General features: G+C 45.8%; 1 protein-coding gene across 1 annotated transcript; it reads left to right on the top strand.

Annotated features, from left to right (window-relative positions):
* Window positions 1-15,066: 15,066 nt before the first annotated feature.
* dhx32b (DEAH (Asp-Glu-Ala-His) box polypeptide 32b) lies at window positions 15,067-22,022 on the top strand (the record flags this gene model as incomplete). Its single annotated transcript, XM_084470187.1, has 12 exons — window positions 15,067-15,348; window positions 15,727-15,920; window positions 16,146-16,450; window positions 16,919-17,007; window positions 17,272-17,499; window positions 17,836-17,929; window positions 18,057-18,206; window positions 18,878-19,069; window positions 19,809-19,952; window positions 20,855-21,045; window positions 21,230-21,420; window positions 21,857-22,022. 12 exons carry the CDS (start codon window positions 15,067-15,069, stop codon window positions 22,020-22,022), a joined length of 2,226 nt encoding a protein of 741 aa, XP_084326313.1.
* Between the last annotated feature and the right edge of the window lie 441 nt (window positions 22,023-22,463).

Below are 22,463 nucleotides of genomic sequence, written 5' to 3'. Positions count from 1 at the left end.
ATATGTTGTGTAGAGTTTGGCAGAGTTTGGGCACAGGTTAGAAGGGGTACTAGTTTAGAGCTACTTATTTTTATTACCATGGTAAAGTTAGTTTGTTGTTGGATATTCTACAGATATTTGCATATTCATTTCGGGTTCATCAGCGGTTCCTGCCGTGCTTTCGGTCAGTCTTGACGGACATGGCATGGGACCCAAACACCTCAAACCAATGCAGAACTGTTCTACTAGGTGGTACTTATTAGACACAGCCAAGGATAATATCATTTTTTGCACCTACAATTTACAATTAGATTTTTTAAAGAATCACATTTACTTTCTATGGAAAAAAGCTTTTTGCTCAATAGCTTCCATGGCATGGGACCCAAACACCTCAAACCAATGCAGAACTAGGTGGTACTTATTAGACACAGCCAAGGATAATATAATTTTTTGCACCTACAATTTACAATTAGATTTTTTAAAGAATCACATGGGATGGGTTTGTTTAGCTTTGGGAAGAGTAGATTATAGCCGTGTGAAAAGTAGACATGCAGTATGTCTGTGTCAACAGTAGCATAAGTGTGTTAACTGTAGATGGGGTAAAGTATATTGTTGTATGAAATGAAGATTATGGTTGGATGAAAAACCGATTATGCCTGGTGTAAATGGACCTCATTGGAGAAATGGACTTAAAATTCCATAATCAGTTTCCTGATGGCCTCAGCAAACAGTTATACAATCAAAGGAACTTCAGATTTTGTGCTCAGGGTCAAGTATAAATGCTATAAACAATAAATGACAGGTAAAACAAAATATTAAATGAAGCTGTTTAGACCAGATGGATTGCCCTCATCATCATCCTCATCGTCGTCCGCTTATCCGGGGTCGGGTCGCGGGGGCAGCAGCTCAAGCAGGGGGCCCCAGACTTCCCTTTCCCGGGCCACATTGACCAGCTCTGACGGGGGGATCCCGAGGCGTTCCCAGGCCAGTGTTGAGATATAATCTCTCCACCTAGTCCTGGGTCTTCCCCGGGGTCTCCTCCCCACTGGTCGTGCCTGGAACACCTCCCAAGGGAGGCGTCCAGTGGGCATCCTTACCAGATGCCCGAACCACCTCAACTGACTCCTTTCTAAGCAAAGGAGCAGCGGCTCTAATCCGAGTTCCTCCCGGATGACTGAACTTCTCACCCTATCCCTAAGGGAGAAGCCAGCCACCCTCCTGAGAAAACTCATCTCGGCCGCTTGTATCCGCGATCTCGTCCTTTCGGTCATCACCCACCCCTCATGACCATAGGTGAGGGTAGGAACGAAGATCGACCGGTAGATCGAGAGCTTTGCCTTGCGGCTCAGCTCTCTTTTCGTCACAACAGTGCGGTACAGCGAACGCAATACCGCCCCCGCTGCTCCGATTCTCCGGCCAATCTCACGCTCCATCGTACCCTCACTCGCGAACAAGACCCCGAGGTACTTAAACTCCTTCACTTGGGCTAAGGACTCATTTCCTACCCGGAGAGGGCAATCCACCGGTTTCCTGCTAAGAGTCATGGCCTCAGATTTAGTGGTGCTGATCTTCATCCCAGCCGCTTCACACTCGGCAGCCAGCCGATCCAGTGAGTGCTGAAGGTCACAGGCCGATGATGCCATTAGGACCACATCATCTGCAAAGAGCAGTGATGCGATCCTCAGATCACCGAACTGCAACCCCTCCCCACCACGACTACGCCTCGATATCCTGTCCATGAATATCACAAACAGGATTGGTGACAAGGCGCAGCCCTGGCGGAGGCCAACACCCACCGGGAACGGAACTGATTGGCTGCCGAGAATGCGGACACAGCTCTCGCTTTGGGAGTACAGAGATTGGATGGCCCTGAGGAATGAACCCCTTACCCCGTACTCCCGCAGCACCTCCCACAGTTTCTCCCGGGGGACCCGGTCATATGCCTTCTCCAAATCCACAAAACACATGTAGACCGGATGGGCATACTCCCAGGCCCCCTCCAGGATCCTTGCGAGAGTGAAGAGCTGATCCGTAGTTCCACGTCCAGGGCGGAAACCGCATTGTTCCTCTTCAATCTGAGGTTCGACAATCGGCCGAACCCTCCTTTCCAGCACCTTAGAGTAGACTTTCCCAGGGAGGCTGAGAAGTGTGATACCCCGGTAATTGGCACACACTCTCCGGTCCCCCTTTTTGAACAGGGGAACCACCACCCCGGTTTGCCACTCCTTTGGCACTGTACCAGACTCCCACGCAATGTTGAATAGGCGTGTCAGCCAAGACAGCCCCTCAACACCCAGAGCCTTTAGCATTTCTGGCTGGATCTCATCAATCCCTGGGGCTTTGCCACTGCGGAGATGTTTAACTACCTCAGTGACTTCCACCAGGGAAATTGACGATGAACCACCATCAACCTCGAGCTCTGCCTCCAACATAGAGGACGTGTTAGTCGGATTCAGGAGTTCCTCAAAGTGTTCCTTCCAACGTTCGACTACCTCCTCAGTCGAGGTCAACAGAGTCCCACCCTTACTGTACACAGCTTGGATGTTTCCCCGTTTCCCCCTTCTGAGGTGTCGGATGGTCTTCCAGAAACACTTTGGTGCCGACCGAAAGTCCTTCTCCATGTCCTCTCCGAACTTCTCCCACACCCGCTGCTTAGCCTCCGACACGGCAGCGGCTGCAGCCCTTCGAGCCTGCCGGTACCCTGCAACTGCGTCAGGAGTCCTCCGGGATAACATACCCCGGAAGGCCTCCTTCTTCAGTCGGACGGCTTCCCTGACCACCGGTGTCCACCACGGTGTCCGAGGGTTACCGCCCCTTGAGGAACCTAAGACCCTGAGGCCACAGCTCACCACCGCAGCTTCAGCAATGGAGGCTTTGAACACTGCCCACTCTGGCTCAATGCCCCCAACCTCCACAGGGATGCTAGAAAAGCTCCGCCGGAGGTGTGAGTTGAAGATCTCTAGGACGGGAGCCTCCTCCAGACGTTCCCAATTCACCCGCACTACCCGTTTGGGCTTACCAGGTCTGTCCAGACTCTTCCCCCATTCCCTGATCCAACTCACCACCAGATGGTGGTCGGTTGACAGTTCCGCCCCTCTCTTCACCCGAGTGTCCAAAACATACGGCCTCAGATCAGATGACACGATCACGAAATCGATCATCGATCTTCGGCCTAGGGTACTCTGGTACCAGGTACACTTATGAGCACCCTTATGTTCGAACATGGTGTTCGTTATGGACAATCCATGGCTAGCACAGAAGTCCAGTAACAAACGACCACTAGGGTTTAGATCAGGGAGGCCGTTCCTCCCCACCACGCCTCTCCAGGTGTCTCCATCGTTGCCCACGTGGGCGTTGAAGTCTCCCAGCAGAACTACGGAGTCCCCTACCGGAGCCCCATACAGGACTCCATTCAGGGTCTCCAAGAAGGCCGAGTACTCTGAACTGCTGTTCGGTGCATATGCACAAACAATAGTCAGAGTTTTCCCCCCCACCACCCTTAGGCGTAGGGAGGCGACCCTCTCATCCACCGGGGTAAACTCCAACACCGCGGCACTCAGCCGGGGGTTTATGAGTATCCCCACACCCGCCCGGCGCCTCACGCCCTGGGCAACTCCAGAGAAGAATAGAGTCCAACCCCTATCCAGGAGTACGGTACCAGAGCTGAGACTGTGCGTAGAGGTGAGCCCCACCAGATCTAACTGGTAGCGCTCCACCTCCCTCACAAGCTCCGGTTCCTTTCCCCACAGTGAGGTAACGTTCCACGTCCCCAGAGCCAGCTTCTGCCGCTCGGGTCTGGTCCGTCGGGACCCCTGCCTTTCACTGCCACCCATGTGGCAGCGCACCCGACCCCAGCGGGTCTCCCTGCAGGTGGTGGGCCCACAGGGCGAAGAGGGGGGGGGTGCCACGTAGCTTGTTCGGGCTGTGCCCGGCCGGGCTCCGTGGCAAACCCGGCCACCAGGCGCTCGCCGGCGAGCCCCTCGTCTGGGCCTGGCTCCAGACGGGGGCCCCGGGCTTCCTCCGGGCAGGGTCTCTCCTCCTCTTTTTGATGTATTCATGGGGTCTTCTGAACCATTCTTAGTCTGGCCCCTCACCTGAGACCACTCTGCCATGGGAGACCCTACCAGGAGCACATGGCTCCAGACAACACAGCCCTCAGGTTCACAGGGACACGCAAACCTCTCCACCACGATAAGGTGACGGTTCCAGGAGAGGCAGATGGATTGCCTCACTACATAAAAGATGGAGAATTTAGCCAAGGTAGCACTATCGGCTGCTGAGGTAAATATATTTAACTATATGCACTGCAGCAGTATAGGTGGTCACTGTGGGGTTGAAAAAAAAATGTTTTGCAGGGGACATTTAAAATCGCTCTCAATGGGAAATTTGCTACTCTGCCAAATAGTAATGATAATACAAAAACTGTTGATAATAGTGACCGTATTACGGCAATCATTGAGCCAGAGGATTCCAGCAAAGCTATAAAAAAAAAAGTTAGCACCTCTACTTCGGCTAGCTGGCCGTAGCTCAGGAGGTAGTGCGGGTTGACTGGTAACAGGAAGGTTGCTTGTTAGATACCCGGCTCCTCCTAGTCGAGTGTCCAGGTGTCCCTGAGCAAGACACCGCCGTCGGTGTGGAGTCGCTTTGGATAAAAGGGTCAACAAAATCCCCTTTAAAAAAATCTGGAGCGCTATAAACAGTGGCAACTATCTTTAGGATAGCCCCCCTGTGATCGAGTGACTTTCGACTCATTACAGCTGCCGTTCTGCCTTAGCTTTGTTTTGCTTTACTGCCGTTTTGCACAAGCTCCGTTTTGTTAAGATATAGAATTGCCCTGGGCCCCGTTCCCGAAAGCATCGTTAGCCTAACAACGCTCCAGGGGTACTCGTAGAGCACTAAGAGGCATCGTTACTATAGCCTCAGTGGAGTCACCAGCTGGACATTCCATGTATTGGATGTGTTTTATTAAAACACGTCATCCAATACCACTGAATGTCCAGATGGCGCTATTTCGCAATACCCCAAAAACAGTGGTTACCACCGATTTATTACTCGTAGACATGTTAGAAGTCAACAAAAATATAATAAAATCATATAATAAAATATAATAAATAAAATCAAATGATTCCATTGCTCGTGTGGGAGGTCGCTTGCGAGCTGCACTTGCTGTCTCCCTCTGATTTTAATTCAACCATCGTGGTTAAAATGTCCTCATATTGATCAATGACAGAAGACATACTGTACATGAATCATTCTGAGCCCAGCGGGTGTCGGAGAATTTCTGCAGGCGTTTTCTCATGCAGTATGCTATTGCACAAGCGCGCCTGCGTCCCTTCACAAGCTCTCATTCCACACCATATGAGACGGACGCTGGTAGCGTGAAGCTGTCTCTGCATCTCAGACATCGCTTCCGCAGGCATTTTCCAAAGCTTACGACAAAAAAAGCCAGCGGTGGAACGAGATAACAAACGCCGTCACTGTTTACCAGTGTATGGACTAGGGCTTTGACTCCGAACTTCGTTATTCGAATATTAAAAATATATATAATATTCGAACGAATATTAGGCAGGACTTAATATTCGAACCTTTTATGGGCATTATTTTTTGTAAACGGGACGTAGTCCGACTCGTTTCACGGATTCCTGTTCGTTTTCTTATTTTTGGTTTTATTTTGAAAAACGAATGAACGAATGATACACGGATTCTGTAAGACCACGTTGCCTTAATTACATCTGTCGCATATTTAAGGTGAAAACTAAATGTCAAGGGAAAGAGGCGGTGGTTGCAAAAAGAGAATCACGATATCAATTCTAAACTAAAACATCGGGATTCATATTTTTCCCCGAATCGTGCAGGCCTACTGGAGAGCGCGCGGCGCGCCAATCACTGAATGAATGAATGAAACCTTCTACGGAATCAGAGAAAGTCTGCCCTCTTTGCGGCGTAAAGCATGTTTCAGGAATCAGCACATTTAAATAAATGCTATAGTTGTCACACAGACACATGCTATTTTTTATTTTTGTAATATGGAATTATTTCAGGGGAGAAAATGCTGTGAATCAATTTACGGACGGTGCATTCAGGATTAGGACTGATATAGCATATGTCGGCCTAGACCTGATCAATAGTGTTTTAATATTTGTAGCATTCATATTATTATTATCTATTCTTTTCGTAGGCTACTCTGCTGTTGGCCTTGATGGGGAGATATTTTTTTTGCTGCCACAAAATATAGTTTAATCCAACAACATTCCTGCATCTCCGCCTCCTACCGAGCCCATTTCAGCACCGTGTCAGTAGACAGCTACAAGCCTACGACGTCGTAAGAGCAGTGCACACGCATTCATGTTAAGAGGAGTTTCGGGAAACGCTCGGAAAAAAGTTACAATGCATCGTAAGATCCATTGCAAGAATTATCGTACGAGCATGGATCCATCGTTATCAGGAAACGGGGCCCTGTTTTGTGAACTTATATTTTGCTACATAGTTTTTCATCCTTTGCATTATTGATATTTTCGGTTAACCTTACTTACAATACTTTGGGTTATCGAACCAACTGGGGGTTAAACATTGTTTTTGCTTGATAATGTATTAGTTATTTTTCTTTAGGCTGGAGCTGGGTGCTAAACTGTAGTGCCAAACCGTCTGTCTCTGTGAAGGCACGTTTTCGGAGCGCACACACACACGGATCCAGCACAGCGCCCCTGACGGCCCAGGGGGCAGGTGGTGGAGGCGGTCTACCACCCATTTCCACCAGATGGCGCCAGTGAGGGCATTGGTGCCAGCGCTAATCAGCGAGATGCAGATCACCTGAGGAGCAGGTGGAGAAGCATGGCTTAAAAAGCTCTCTCTCTCTCTCTGACTTTCCGTTCAAACTTTCCCAAGGGATCTCAGGAGAGTTTGCTGGCATCTTACAATCGGAGCTGTGCTACTATGATGCGGACATGCACGGCCCAAGAGAGCTACAGCAGCTTCCCTTCGTGTGTCATGGATCTTGGCAAAAAAGAAAAGGCCATTTACAGACTCTGAAACCGTGAAAGAGTGCATGCTGGCCGTCGTGAATGAGGTTATAAATGACGACAAAGTAAAAACAAGCGTGACCTCTACCATTAAAAACGTACCCCTCTCAGACACCTCAAATATTCGCAGGGTTCAACTTCTTGCTACTGATGTGTTCGAAACGCTTTGGAAGACCTAAAGAAAGCTGATGTCATGTCTATAGCAGTAGATGAGTCCATAGATAAGACGGATACCGCCCAACTGTGCATATATGTCAGTTTTTTTGACGGCAAATGCTTCAGAGAAGCATCTCCGCAAAACTAAGCGGGGAGCTCAAGTTGACAATGGACAGCGTGATGACGACAATTAATTTTATCCGCTCCACAGCAAGCCTCCAACACCGCTTACTCCGCATGCTGCTGTCAGAAATGTCTGCTGAGCACCACGACCTGCTTTTGCACAACGATGTCAGGTGGCTGTCCAAAGGCAAAGCGCTCGAGCGTTTCTGTGATCTAAGAGAGGAAATCACAGCCTTCCTCCGCAGCACCAAGCATAAAAAGGCCGAAACATACTTGAACCGAATGCTGGATGACAACTTCATTGGTGATGTCTGCTTTCTCAGTGACATATTCAAACACCCGAATGACTTAAATGTGGGACTACAAGGCAGAGACAAAACTGTCATTGAACTGGTGGAACAGATGTGCGCATTCCAAGTCAAACTGGATCTTTTCGGGACTGACTTGAGCACAGGCCGAATGTTGCATTTTCCGACACTCAGCAAATGCATCTCATCCCCGGCACGCTTTACAAAAGGAACAACAAAAGGATGTGTAACTAAGTGAGTAACAAAGTATTCATGTGTTATTTCTTGTTTTGGGTTTGTTTACTAAGCTTTAATATGCCTAGTTCTGTTTTTTTCATGCACTTTGGCATATTGATCCCAGGGGGGATATGCTTGTTTTAATATGTGACCTAAATATTTATTTTATGTATTTAAAAAAGGAAACCTCCTATAAATGTGCACTATTTTGTTTTCAATGCACCTTGTGTTTTGCTTATTGGTCAGATATGACAAATATTTATTTTATTTTGTTTCAAAAAAGGAAGGCCTAATATTGATTGATAGGCCTAATATTGCACACTATTTTTGTTTTCAGAGTTTTGCCTAGGTCAGATTTCACCAAAGATGTATTAATGTAATTTTTCAGATGTGACAATTAATAAAACGTTTGTTTTTCAATTTCATTTCATTACTTTCATTACTTGCTGCTGAAAATGTCTGGCCCAACTGAATTTCTTGTTTTGAAAATCTGGCCCAACTGAATTTGTAATTTAATAGCCCTGATCTAAGAAGTATCCCTGTTGGAAATTTAGAAGAGGTTCCTGATTCCTGAGAGAGGTTGACTGGTGTCATAACACATTGTACCCAGAGTACAAACAGTGGTAGCGTTTTGAACCTCGTCCTGTGAGGGCTGTCACTGGCCAGTGATGTACAGGCTGTACTCACAGCTAGTGATGATTACAATGCTGATTTCGTTTTAGAAAAGATTTCACAAGTCATGCAAAGTAATGACCCTAGTTTAACAGATGATGCATTCGAGTTTGTTGTCACAGGAGCTCATAATAAAAGGGGGGGAACCCGTTTAAAGTTAAAATCCATACCCTATGATGATTATCATACGCAAGAAAAAATTAAGTGTACATCCCCATCAACACCCACAACAATTTGCGTTCCTCACTATGTCTAGCACATTTTCTAAAAGTGGGGGTGACGGATAGCCAGGGGCCAGAGGTAGTGCCTGAAGAGGCTGAATTGTTGTTAGCCCAGGAATTGCAGTGTCCTAGGTTACGACGTCAGACACTCAAGCCACTTAAGTACCACTATAACATACTACACAAGCACAATCTACTAACTTGAAAATTTCAGAATATTTTCAAATTTATATGCGTTATGTGTGCCTGTGGGGGGCACTTCATGTGCGACATATTGCTGTATGTTACATCTCACTTGTTGAGTGATGTTTGATGTTTTTTTATCTATGCTGTATTTATTTGTACCTAGGGACTGCAGATGCAAATTAGCATAAGGCCAACTCTGGTTCAATGCATCAAATGGTTAGATTTATGTTTTTAAATTGTACATGGTCCCTTTCAAATCAAATCAAATAGAATCAGTTGGTTTCTCTGTCTCCAAATTTGAGAAGCATTTAGAAGTGAAAATATTGATTTTCCTTCACAACTCTACTTTCAAGAGGTTGGAGATGTTTCAGACACATCCTGAACAACACCCCAAAACAATATGGCTGTACCTGCATGACAAGCACTACCACTACATAGAAAACCTGACCGGATTCTTTGGTGCACCTTATGTTTGTGAGTATTACTACAAGGACCACCAGTCCATCCTGTTCAACAAATGTCCTTTGTACTGCAATGTATGTTTTAAAGTATGTGATCGTCATGCAGGCAGTACGATAAAGTGCAAGGACTGCATACGCATTTGTTGGTCTCAACTCTGCTACAACACACACAAGCAACTGTCACAAACACATGTGCTGTGTTCCAATATCCATACTATCTGTACTCACTATACTTAGTTTGAGTATGTAGGGCGTTCCAATTAATATCGGGGTGAAAAGAAGTGTACTGAAAGGACCTGGATGGCCCCCTATAACTCCAACCCTGTGTTACTCTGCAGCCCCTCTTGTTTACTTTGCATCTTCTTACTAGTTTCAGTTTGGGATCATGGACGAGGTGTGGTTGATAGTCGAGGTAGAGAAACACAGAGCTGTACGACCACAGACATTGTTTGTACGAGGACCATTTAAAGAAGGACAACATTTGGACAATTGGTGCCGTTTGGTTAGAAGATCGCCAATGAAAACATCCACCAATTAAACCATTGGCCCGTTAAATGACTGAACATGTACCGAATGCACAATCCCCTAGTGATTGTTCCACACAACAATGAAAAACCATATATAGCCGAGCACTTAGTTGATTATTCTATATATCTCCATGTGCTCTGCCCGCTCCCAATGTGACTCGATTACGTGTCCAGTGGAGCAGGTCGTAAAGAAAACTGAAACACCACATCACAAAACGCCACACCACATCATGAAACGCCACATCATTAACCGCCAAGCATTGAGATTTATGGTCAAATGAGTGAATCAGGCCAGAAAGAGAAACTGACATTTTTCAGATTTACTCATCAGATTGAGAATGGACTAAAGAGAGGTTATCCTGAGAGAGAAATAGTTGATACTGTAATCAGGTGTCTATTTCTCCAGGCTCACAGCTACGCAGGTACTTGGAGGGAAAATCCCACTCTTGTAAGTAGTACCTCCAAAATAAAAAAGGGTTAGACTAATTTCCTATGTCTGTTCATTTAAATATTCTTAAGGCGTCTTGAGGACATTTCTATTTAAGACATCTAAAAGCTGTGTTAGAATTAGAACAAAATACACAGAAAATAAGTGATTGTTATGCGCCTCCCCTTTTTGCTTATTCCTCCTGCTTCATCCTCTTCTTTCTCTCAGGTGTTCCTGATTCGGGGGTGGAGCTATACTACTACTACTTAAGGCGTGGCCTGTGGTCCAACTAGGGCTGTCAAAATTGCTCAAAAATGACATTTGAATATTCCCTCTAAAAAAAACACAAATTCAAACTATTTGAATATCTATATTTGTGCATTATGTCAATGACGCGCATTACATCAATAACAGGACAAACAAATATAACGAGACATAACTACTTGTATAGGTAGTTTATTTAAGTCTCTCTCTCTCTCTCTCTAGTTTTGTGCAAGCAATTTAAGGTTCCGACTCTTGTCGCTTGACTCTTGTCTTATAGTGTTCTGGTCGCCCACTCGCAAAGCAGACAGCCGTGCCGTGGCTGCCATGGGTGTGTGTTTTTCCACATTTTAATATCTATTTGAACGTTTTTAAAAACTATTCAAATATATATTCGAATTTAGAATATTCGTTGACAGCCCTAGTTCCCACACGGCTCTCACTATTGGCAGCTCCTGCCAATCCTGTCGTTAAGTTGTCTCTTGTCCTGAGCTGTTTGGTTCCGTGAATTATAAGAGGGTCTGAGAATTGTAGGTTAGGAGGAGGAAGCCCTGGCTTTGATGGCCCAATGCGCGGCTGGCCCAGGCTTCCGCCACCCTTTTGTTTTATTAAACGGTCCTCCAGTTGATGGAGGAGTTTGGGATAAGTTTAATAAAGTGGTATTATTATTTCAACTTCAATTCTGGTTTGGTGATTTATTTCCTGTCATGTTACTGGCCGCTGAACTATGAGTCATGTTACAAAGGGTGGCCGTAACAGTGATAATGAATTGTACTTAAATGTTTAACAAAGCAGATCCAGCCAAAATAAAGAGAAGGATGGAACAGTACTGGGCCAACCACGCATTGGGCCGTCGGACCCTGGACTGTCCCCTGAACTACCAAAACATTAATAAAAACTCAAACTACCAGAAATAAAGCCGCGAAAACTGGACTACTGGATCCGCTTCCAAAATAAAATAAAAGTACAAAGTTAAACTCAAATAAGTCCCACTAAACTGCAGCAGTTTGCATTATTTTAGTTTAGTTAGCCATTCTGTAGGCTTATTATAATAGGGTGTAGTGACACTTGATGCAAAGTACATTGGCCAGTACCTTTACACCATCTTGATGAAGTTAAACTCACTTTACCCAATTGGCAAACTGGCATCTTTCGCAGCTAGAATCTCAATGACCACAGCTTGCCCCATATTAATCCTGATACCCTCATGACTTTAACTCAGTCCTGTAACTGCTTTATCAAAAGTTAAAATTTATTCAGGCACTACAAGGGGAAATTAAGATTGTTGGTTTTGCAAGAGGAACAGAGGACGGTCTACCTGAAGAACTGTTCACCAAAGCCGCCTGAATCTGGTTCATGTAGACAAGCCTGACCAAATTAGAGCACAACTTTTAACGCATGGCGGAGATCTTTGGTGAACAACATTAAACAAATCACATTTGGACTGATGCTACCGGGGCTGTGACTTCAGGTGCTGCTCAGTAATTGATTGACGATCCCTATGTGAAAAGCAAGCAGTCAGGAGCAAGTAGGTGTCCCTTGGTTGTCCGCCAAGACTGACTGAAGGCACGGCAGGAACCACTGATGAACCCGAAATGAATATGCGAATATCTGTCGAAATATCCAACAACTTCACCACTGTATTTTTATTGCCCTGTGATAGAAATAAATATGGCAAGTTTGACGTTGTAAATGTAATTGATTATAGCGCAATCTACCGATGATTTTGCCTTTTTGGCATCTTAACCTTCCACGGCAGTCAGACTTAACGTCTCCTCGCAGTCCGTCCAATGAATTTATTTCTAGAACAATTCTGCCACTCAGAATGACACCGCCCCTGGAGCAAACCAATGGCCAAACTATGGGTGCAAGGTGCCAAACAGACCATACGGCAGTCAAAGCGCAACACTTCAACAAAAACCCTCCCTCACTCCATTCAGTGAGCTGCCCGTTACAAAAGGCCCCACCCAAGGCAAATCAAATACAGCATTGCACGGAAAGAAACCACATTGCACATAAGTCAACATCATGCAGCCATCGAACTGAAGCTGTGACTCAATTGAAAGCTGAAAAAGTAGACTATTTAACAAATAGATGAGTTACGAGTAGTGTGTGCAAGTGCATGTGTAAAATCAGCATACAGCATGTAATCAATGACTAAATTCTACACAAAGTCTAACAAGCCAACATCCTACCAAGCCTAAACCAACAAGCTGAGCATGGAACCAAATCAAATCAAATGGAACCAAACTCTCCCAATCATTGGACTAATCAGGCTTCATAAGGTCCAGTGTGGGTCAACGATTGATCAATAACCAAACAGTGTTAATTGTGTGCTCTCAATGTGTATTACGTTTTTGTTTGGTTAAGGTGCAAATGCGATACTGCTGTTTTTGTTTGATTGGTTTTTACTTTATCCTGAGTTGATTGAATTGATTGAACATTGACACCTGTGATTGTTAATGTGGGTGTGTACCTGTACTGTGATTGGTGTTGAATAAAATCACCTTGAGCGAGCGCAGCTGTTGCTGTGTGTTCAAAGTCAGTCACGTTGATGCGTCTACTCTGTTAACACATAGACCTGTATATTTTGATGGTCAGTTTGTACACATCTGTTAAGATCCGCTTTCAGTGACATTAGCGTTTATAAAGTTCAGCGTATTCCTGAGTGCAGGCACAAAATAAGCTGCTTAAAGTGCATCAAACAACCAAGTTCATACAGATTACATTACCTCTTCTGGATAGATGATGGAGGCAGGGCGGGGGTCGGCCTCATCAAGCAGTAATTCTCAGCACCAGTCCCTCCTTTGATTCTGGTGGAACAAATAAAGCACTATATAAATTTCATGAATAATAATAATAATAATAATAATTATTATTATTATTATTATTATTATTATTATTATTATTATTATTATTAATAATAATAATAATAATAAATACCCTGTTACTGATTAACCCAATTACTCCAAGACACGCCAAAGTTTACAGTAAATGTCATACTTACAAAACAGTTACTTTTGGTAACTATTCTCTAGTTCCAAATTACTATTTCCACACATGGCTATTCCACCTCCTAGTCCTTACTGAAAATTACTGAAATTAACTATTAAATCAGTTTGGGAAAAGTTTACATTTCCTGGAGGAGCTGCTTGCATCACACAAACATTCACCACCAGGAGCTCCAGATAATAACGCAAAACACTGCCCAAATCTCAGTACTCGTTTTGTTCACTTTCAATTGAATTTGTAGGCTGTTTTAATGTTTTCACTTATTCACAGCCATTCACAGCCACACATTCCCCAGGATATTTGGTGGAAAAACCCACTTAGTCAGGCTGCAGAGCAGACGTCCCAACCAGAGACAGACAGACTTCAGAGTTGTGTTTCCCACAGGTTTTACGAACACAAACTCCATCAGACGGCTGGTGCTGAGCTACTTGGCGTGCTAACTCAGAAAACGAACACGCAAAACAAGACTGAAATCAGCGCTGCGTTCCGTTTCCCAGAGTGAAATTATAATTTATTTGACAACACATCCAAACATTGGGGATTTTGAAAACTTGATACATAACTATTGTCACATTTTGTCATCGCTTATGATTAGCTTGAAACTACAAAACCCAGACTGAAGCCAAATACAGAATGAAAACACGAGCTACAATCAGCAGAGCCGTTTCTAATCTACTGAAGCGGCGATACGCACGCACGCACGTCACGTTGAATATGAAAGAACAGCAGCACCTTCTCGAAGCTCCACGTCCACGGCCAAGTGTGTCCAAACTCCGCGCATGCGCCTCGCTGCTACAGCGGTTCTTATTCAAGTCAGGTGGACTTAATTAAGAACGCTCTGTGATTGGCTGTGAGCAAGAATCAAGAGCTCTACCAGGTTCATAAAATAAAATAAAAATAAAGTAGGCGTAATCAAACTCAAATGTGTTAATTTTAAGTCTCAAATGTGCCTCATACAAAACATTGTGGGGGATACCTTAAACTTAGTAGTAAATCGTTCTCAACACTACCAACTCTATGGCTGCTATGGTAACCTTTGCACAAGGCATCTCATTGGCTGAAAGTGATGACACCGGTTCAGATGTTTTCTTGTCTCAGGGCACTGCAGGACAGCATCTGTCCCGTTTGACTTAATGTTTTACGTTTGGCGCGCCATTTAGTTTATCATGAGAAGTCCGTGTGTATACGAATTGCCATCCGTCTAACCCTAGCGGACGGGTCTTCCTCCATGTCGTGTTGTCCCACAGATCCCACGCAGCTCATCTGAGGCTTAGTGACCACATGACGCGCCTGGCGCGTCTGTCCTTTCGTTCAGCGCATTGTTTTGATCCGTTCGCGATTCGTGTCCCCCCATATGGAAACGATTCCCCTTTTATAATTGTGTTATAATTTGTTGTGGCTCTATCAATTTTTTTTTCTGGGCTGTATTTGATAGGCTGTTTCTTGGTCGATGAGTATGTAAACTCCGCTCATAGTTTTATTATAACAGTCAGCGACTATGGCGCAGGACATTAGCAGTACACCTGCCGAGGAGCGATCCGGAGATGGCGTGGAGGGCGATTTAGACATGGACTCTGTTAGTCCGTCGGACAGTGAATTTGACGACGTGTTGGAGATCAACCCGTTCGACGGACTGCCCTACTCCTCGAGGTTTTACACGTTGCTCAAGGAGAGGACGGATCTGCCGGTTTGGAAAGCTAAGAGAGACTTCATGGACAGCTTATCCAGCAGCCAGTTTGTCATAGTGAGTGGGTCTGCCAAAACCGGTAGGAGTTCCCAAGTAAGTAGATCAATCCATGTTATCATTACCATTATATTATTATAATTGTGCACCAATGATTATGATGATGATGATGATGATGGTGTGTGTGTGTGTGTGTGTGTGTGTGTGTGTGTGTGTGTGTGTGTGTGTGTGTGTGTGTGTGTGTGCGCGTGTGCGTGTGTGTGTGTGTGTTTGTTTGATCCAAATCAACTTACAATTTAGGCTTCAGAGCAAACAAGCATAGGCCTACTGCACATTGTCGCACCTACAAAATAATAAAACGCCTGCGCTTCAAACTTACTCGAAACTCGAAAATAAATGTCATGTATGGAATATGTATAACATCCTATGGATATTTAGCATGATATAAGTGATGCCCTTGTTTTACAAACACAGATACCCCAGTGGTGTGCAGAGCTGAGCCTGGCGGAGCGTTACGATCGCGGTATGGTGGTGTGTACTGAGACTAGCGGCCAGCAGGCGGTGGACTTGGCCCTGAGAGTGGCCGACGAGATGGACGTCAACATTGGCCATGAGGTGGGCTACAGCGTACCCCAGGAAACATGCTGCTCTGGGGACACCGTGCTCAGGTCTGGGAGAGGTTATTTTTCTTCTCTCTCTCTCTCTCTCTCTCTCTCTCTGTCTCTGTCTATGTCTCTCCCTCTGTCTCTCCCTCTCTCTCTCTGTCTCTCTCGCTTTCCCAAACATAGATGGATTATTTTCTCTATGTCTATGAGTACTATGATCACACATTTATGTTAATGTAACCCCTCCCCCCCACACACACACACACACACACTCCGTCCACCCACCAGGTTCTGCACGGACAGAATGCTGCTGAGGGAGATGAAGGCGGACCCCCAGCTACGGCGCTACGGTGTGGTGGTGGTGGACCAGGCCCACCAGAGGACCCTGGCCACCGACCTGCTCCTGGGCCTGCTCAGGGACGTGGGCAGGCGGAGGCCGGAGCTCCGCACGGTGCTCCTAACCTCCAGCCACCCTGGACCCAAGCTGCTGGGCCACTACAGCGCTGGCTCTGCCCCCAGCTCAGTGGCGGGGCCGCATATCCAGTTGGAGAGCCCCGCTGCGGGGGAGGTGGTGTTCAGTGGAGGTGGTGGTGGTGGTGGATGTGGTGACGGTGATGGGGGAGAGGGTGGTGGTGGAGGAGGTGGAGGCACTGGTGTTGGTAGTGGTGGTGGTGTTTGTGGTAGATGTACTAGTGGAGGTCATGATGGAGGTGTTGTCGGTGGTGCAGAGGGTAGGGGTGACGGTGGTGGGAGAGAGGATGGTGGTGGAGGACATGGAGGTACTGGTGGTGTTTGTGGTAGATGTGCTGGTGGAGGTCAGGATGGAGGTGGTATGAGTGGTGCAGAGGGTGGTGGTGATGATGGATGTGGTGACGGTGGTGGGGGAGAGGGTGGTGGTGGAGGAGATGGAGGTACTGGTGGTGGTGGTGTTTGCGGTAAAGGTAGTCATGATGGAGGTGGTGTCGGTAGTGCAGAGGGTGGTGGTGGAATTGGTGGAGGTAGTGTTGGGGGTGAAGGAGTTGATGCTGGTGGTGGTGGTGGTGGAAGAAGCGGAGATGAAGATTACTTCTGCTCCTCTGTGCGTCTGGTTCTGGAGATCCACCACTCCAAAGAGGAGGGCGACGTGGTTGTGTTCCTGGTCACCGCACAGGTCTGCCTTATTAATTTAAACTGTATTGGTATGGCATCTTTCATACAGATGCATCTGTATGAAATGACTAAATCCTGATATGCATATCAACTTCTGCTTGATTACAGAATCTTGAAATTAATAAAAATATATATATTAAATGGTAATACAGATAATAATAATAAATGAATAATGAGAGGAAAGGAAAAAAAATAAAATAATGCTATTTGAAGTCTGTCTCTACATCTGTCTTTCTTTATTTTATTTTCTCTCTCTCTCTCTTAGGAGATGGATCTGGCATGTGACCTGCTCAGACAGGAAGGCTCCAGTCTGCCTCCCACACTGGGCCAGCTCTGCCCCATCCCGGTGCACCCTGGGCAGGCAGGGAGTCTAGCCAGCCAGCCTGCCTCTGGAGGCCGACGGGTGTTCCTCACCTCCAGCCCCAACGAGGACTTCTTCTGGGATGTGGGCTCGATAAATTTTGTCATCGATGCTGGGCTCGGGGAGAGATACGTATGTTATTCTTATGGCGTTTTGACATAGATTGGGCTTTTTGTAGCCACACATTAACTTAACTTAATATTTTGGAATACATTATTATTGTTTGTATATTCTGTTGCTTGATACACGTTTCTTGTCTGCCTCTTAACCAAGTCAAAGTCAAATAAATAAAGATTACTACAATGAATGTATAAATTATGACTGTATTATGAAGTGATAATATCACGCAATCTGTTTGCTAATGTAATCAAATAAATGCATATATCACAGCATGCGTAATATCTCTCAAAAATAACCATCTCTACTGATCTGTAAGGTTGATGCCATGTGGTTCTGATGTCACTGCAGGTGTACAACCCCCGGATCAGGACGTACTCCGCCATGGTTCAGCCAATCAGTAGGGGGGAAGCAGCCAGTCGCAGACAACTCACAGGCCCAACAGGTTTGCGGCTAAGCTAGCCTCAGTGTTGTAGTAAAATAAATTAACAACTACTAATCACTTGATATGATGTGATGCGCACACATTCCCTGGGTCATTGAATTCACAGTTGGATGTTTATCTCTTCTAGGCAAGTGCTTCTGTCTATACCCGGAGGACCGGCTATTGCCCGACGAGACACACCCGCACATCCTGGAGTGTGACATCACTTCCTCTGTGCTGTTCCTCAAGAGGATGGAGCTCAGTGGCGTGGGCCCATGTGACTTCATCGACCGACCAGGTGAGAGTCTGCTTACGGGGGATTTAGTTCTGCTTCACCCTGGTCTCTGGAGCTTCCTGGATGCCTACACAGGGCAAATGAATATCATTATTCTTGAGCACATTTCGATGAATATACGTGGGCGTATCCGATGTTAAATGCGAAGGGGACGTTTTCAATTTCATGCTACGCTATTGTGGGAAGCGATTTGGGTGTAATTTAGTGAATGCTGAGAGAGAGGTGAGGACTGGGAGATCAGAACAAACAGTTTCCTATTAGAGATCAGTGGACCGCATCGTAGAGGAACCAGCAGGCTCTGTTCCCTGTGCCCGCTTCCACACACACGCACGCCCGACCCACCCACCCACGCAGGCACACACACACAGATCAACACATGCTCATACAGATCATTATGTTCATAAAAACAGCCAAACTGTGTGTGTGTGTGTGTGTGTGTGTGTGTGTGTGTGTGTCATTGTTGTTTGCTTGTGCACTGAATCTGTCTCTCTCTGTTCCCCCTTGCTTTCTCTCTCTATCGCCCTCTCTCTTCTCTATCTCAATTTGATTTTCCATTTTAAGTTGCTTTATCCACAGGAAAAACTCTCCTATTGGAACCTTCTGAGCCTATTCTGAAACCATTCTCCACCCGTCTCCACCCATCTCCACCCGTCTCCACCCATCTCCCCCCCCAGATCCGGAGGGCCTGATGCAGGCTCTGGAGGAGCTGGACTACCTGGCGGCGCTGGACGACGACGGGAACCTGTCTGAGATGGGCATCATCATGTCTGAGTTCCCGCTGGACCCCCAGATGGCCAAGACCCTCCTGGCCTCCTGCGAGTTCGACTGTGTGGACGAGGTAGTCACCATCGCTGCCATGCTCACAGGTCAGAATGGGCTGTCGTGCTGAACTCCTTCCATGGTGAATACTTATTGGGTCGAAGGGCCCCTATCAACCTATGTATATTAAGTGGACTGTGCCAGCTGATGGCTGATATTGCCAGCATAAATCTAGGTGGATCCTCGCGCGTGGGATGTAACCCGAGGGTGGATTTTGAAAGGGCTTGTAATGGCTCATCAAAGTCACACCTGGTGATTAAATAGGGGCCCTCTAAGTGCGATGTAGTGGGTACAGAACATGATGTCTATTAGGTAAATAACTCTCTAGTTGATCAGCATTTCACTCTTCTTTTATTATTGCAAAAAAGTTGTTCATACTTTTCACATTAAATTCTTAGCAGATACAGAGGTAAAGGTAAGGTAAGGTATAGGATATGTCAAGGTATAGGATATGTATGTAAATATTTTTGTTATCTTTAAATGTTGCCTTTTTGCTGCCAATGTAATTGGCAATTGTAAGAACTGTCAGTTCCTTGAAATTATTATGCAGTAGCAAAGAGAATCGATGTGCTTCGTTCCCTGAATGTTATTTAAGCACCGCCAATAGCACAATCCAAGAAAGAAACCTCGCAAAATATCCAGCATCTGGTCGAGAGGCTGTTTCAGATGGTTCCCGTCGTGAATATATCCCAGATGTACTTAATACATTCATACGACTGTACCGCTATCCATCTAGTTGTCATTGTGTTGGTAAACAACATTCCTCCACCCCCGTCTCTCCGTCAGCACCCAGCTGTTTCCGGGCTCCCTCGGTGGGCCTGGGAGCGGATCCGTCCTGCCGGAGCCTCATGAAGTTCCAGCACCCGGCAGGAGACCACTTCACCCTCATCAACGTCTTCAAAGCCTTCCAGCAGAGCCAGCAGGACCCATGTGAGTGATGAGCCACCTCCAGATGCTGTAGTCAGAAGGCAGCAGCAGAGACAACATACACAAGGAGCCATTTGGTGGCTTACCGCAATGCATTGTGGGGAAACACAGCGGACGGTGCACAGTGATCTCCTGAATCGCTTCATTTTATTGAAATGTAGAAAGGGTTTCCAGAGGTTTGGTTACATTCCGGTGTATTCAGCAACATACAGGGGTACAGAACAACAGTTATGTTCAAATATATGGCTGCCAAAACAGCTTCCAGACAACAAATACGAGGCCTGATAGGGTAGGATGCCTAATGTCTGCAGTCTACCTGTAGGTATCCTTGAGCAAGAGGACCTACCCCCTACCCCCTACCCCTTAACGACATGCAAGTCTTTCAATGAGTCACTTTGGATAGGAGCGACTGGCAAGACAACAAAATAGTAAATTGTATACAGAGATAGGAGTCAAACGATCACAAACATGTTTCCGCCGTCAGACACCTCTACCTTACAACCTTTTTTATTTTTATTAAACCTTTATTTAACCAGGCAGATCATTAAGAACAAGTTCTTATTTACAATGATGGCCTGACAAAAATCACAAGCTTCTTGGGGGGGGAAGGGAAAGGGGCAGTGAGAAAGTGAGAAAGGATAGGTTAGAGAGGCAACGGCACAGCTGTACAGACATACAGACTGTACAAACATACAGACTGTACAGACATACAACAGGCAGCAACAGCAATCTTCACAATGCTACCCTGGAAGATACCGTTTGGTCACTAAAAAAATAATGTTTTCCATTTTACTTTGTCTTTTATTTTGATCACGTAATGGACCCTCGGCCCGGTGTCCAGAGGGACCCTCTGTTGTACTGTGCATTTTGATCAATGAAATACTTTGGCTTCTCCCCTGGCCCAGACTGCAGGGTGGAGGAGTGGTGTGAGACCAACGACCTGAGCCTCTCCGCCCTGCGCAGCGCTGACCACCTCCGGGACGAACTCATCCACATCCTGAGGAGGACGGAGCTTCCCATCTCCACGGCAACCTTCGGATGTCGCAGCAACACCCTGAACGTCAAGAGAGCCCTGCTCGCCGGCTTCTTCATGCAGGTGGGAGAGCTGTTGCTGTTGTTGTCACGGCAATGGTACTCTGGGATCCAGAAGTCCTGCTCTGTTATAGCAGAACTTCTGCTGGGAGAGTTATACATTGGAATCAGAACTTGCTGAAGATTGAAAAGCAGCGATAGAACAATAACACTATCAACACTTCAACACAACATTGATCTACGTCCAGGTGGCCCAGGAGACGGACGGCTCGGGGAACTACTTGATCCTGACCAATAAACATGTGGCCCAGATCCACCCCCTGTCGGGCTACGGAGCCAGGACCCCCAAGCTGGGCCTGCCGGAGTGGATCCTGTTCCACCACTTCTCCTTCTGGGAGGACAACTGCCTGAGGACCGTCACACGCATCGCTCCCGAAGAGTACGGACAAGACCTACACGCTTTTACCACATGGGACAACTAGTGTTGATTTATTTCACTAGATATAACTACAATCATATTGAGTCATTTATCAGTTGCTTATATCAAAAGTGACATGCACATGAGGCCCAGAAAAATCAACAAGTAGCTAGTAACCCTAAAGGATGCATGACCTTGTTTATATAAAACAACTGGGCAGAATACAGAGTATTCATCTTATTTTTCCACATATTTAACGTCCCTATTGTTTTTTAAATTCACCTTACGTGTATATTTTATTTTCAACATATCGTACAATCCGATTTTTTGAGAGTGACAGTGTCATTCATGTAATGTTTTGCCATCACGATAACAACTATTTAAAACGGTTTAAAAAGGTTCAATAATGTATTTATTGTTATTACCTCCACCAACCTCCTCCTTCTTTCTCTGCCAGGTTTATTGAGATGGCGCCTCAGTACTTCTTCTACAACCTTCCACCCAGTGGGAGCAAGAAGTTTCTCCAAGACCTTCTGGACCACGGTTCTCCTCATTCTTCAGGGAGGGGAACCGCTCCTTTGGAAGAGGAGCAGCAGGCGGACACACGCTGTGTCGTCCAGTGACTTTCATCTCCCGCATATCCGGAGCACACTTGTAGAACATCTGAGGTCTGCCTCAACACAATCAACTTTTAAATCAGGGCTCCAAACGTTTCTACTTGCCACAGCTTTTTATGAAAATGTAGGTCGGACCTGGTGTAACCTTTTAACATTTAACACTTATTTTAACATTTTCTTCTAAATGAGAAAAAGTGTTTTGATTGTCCTTTTAAATGTTGTATACATGGGATCCCTATGTAAAGCACTGACCACTGTGTTTGAAGGGTTCTATAGAAATATACTTGGCTCCATTACTACTGGGGACACATCTTATGTGGAATTGACAGCATCAGGGCAATAAGGGTATCCCTTAGCTCTGCTGCACATTTGTGTTTTTCAAATAATTCAGTGTCATTGCATTACATTTTGGTAAGATTGTTGGAATGAGCAACTTAACAATCACAT

This window comes from Micromesistius poutassou (genome assembly GCF_964030765.1).
Source record: "Micromesistius poutassou genome assembly, chromosome: 7".
Classification (NCBI taxonomy): Eukaryota; Metazoa; Chordata; class Actinopteri; order Gadiformes; family Gadidae; genus Micromesistius; species Micromesistius poutassou.
This window is presented reverse-complemented; position numbering and strand designations above follow the sequence as displayed.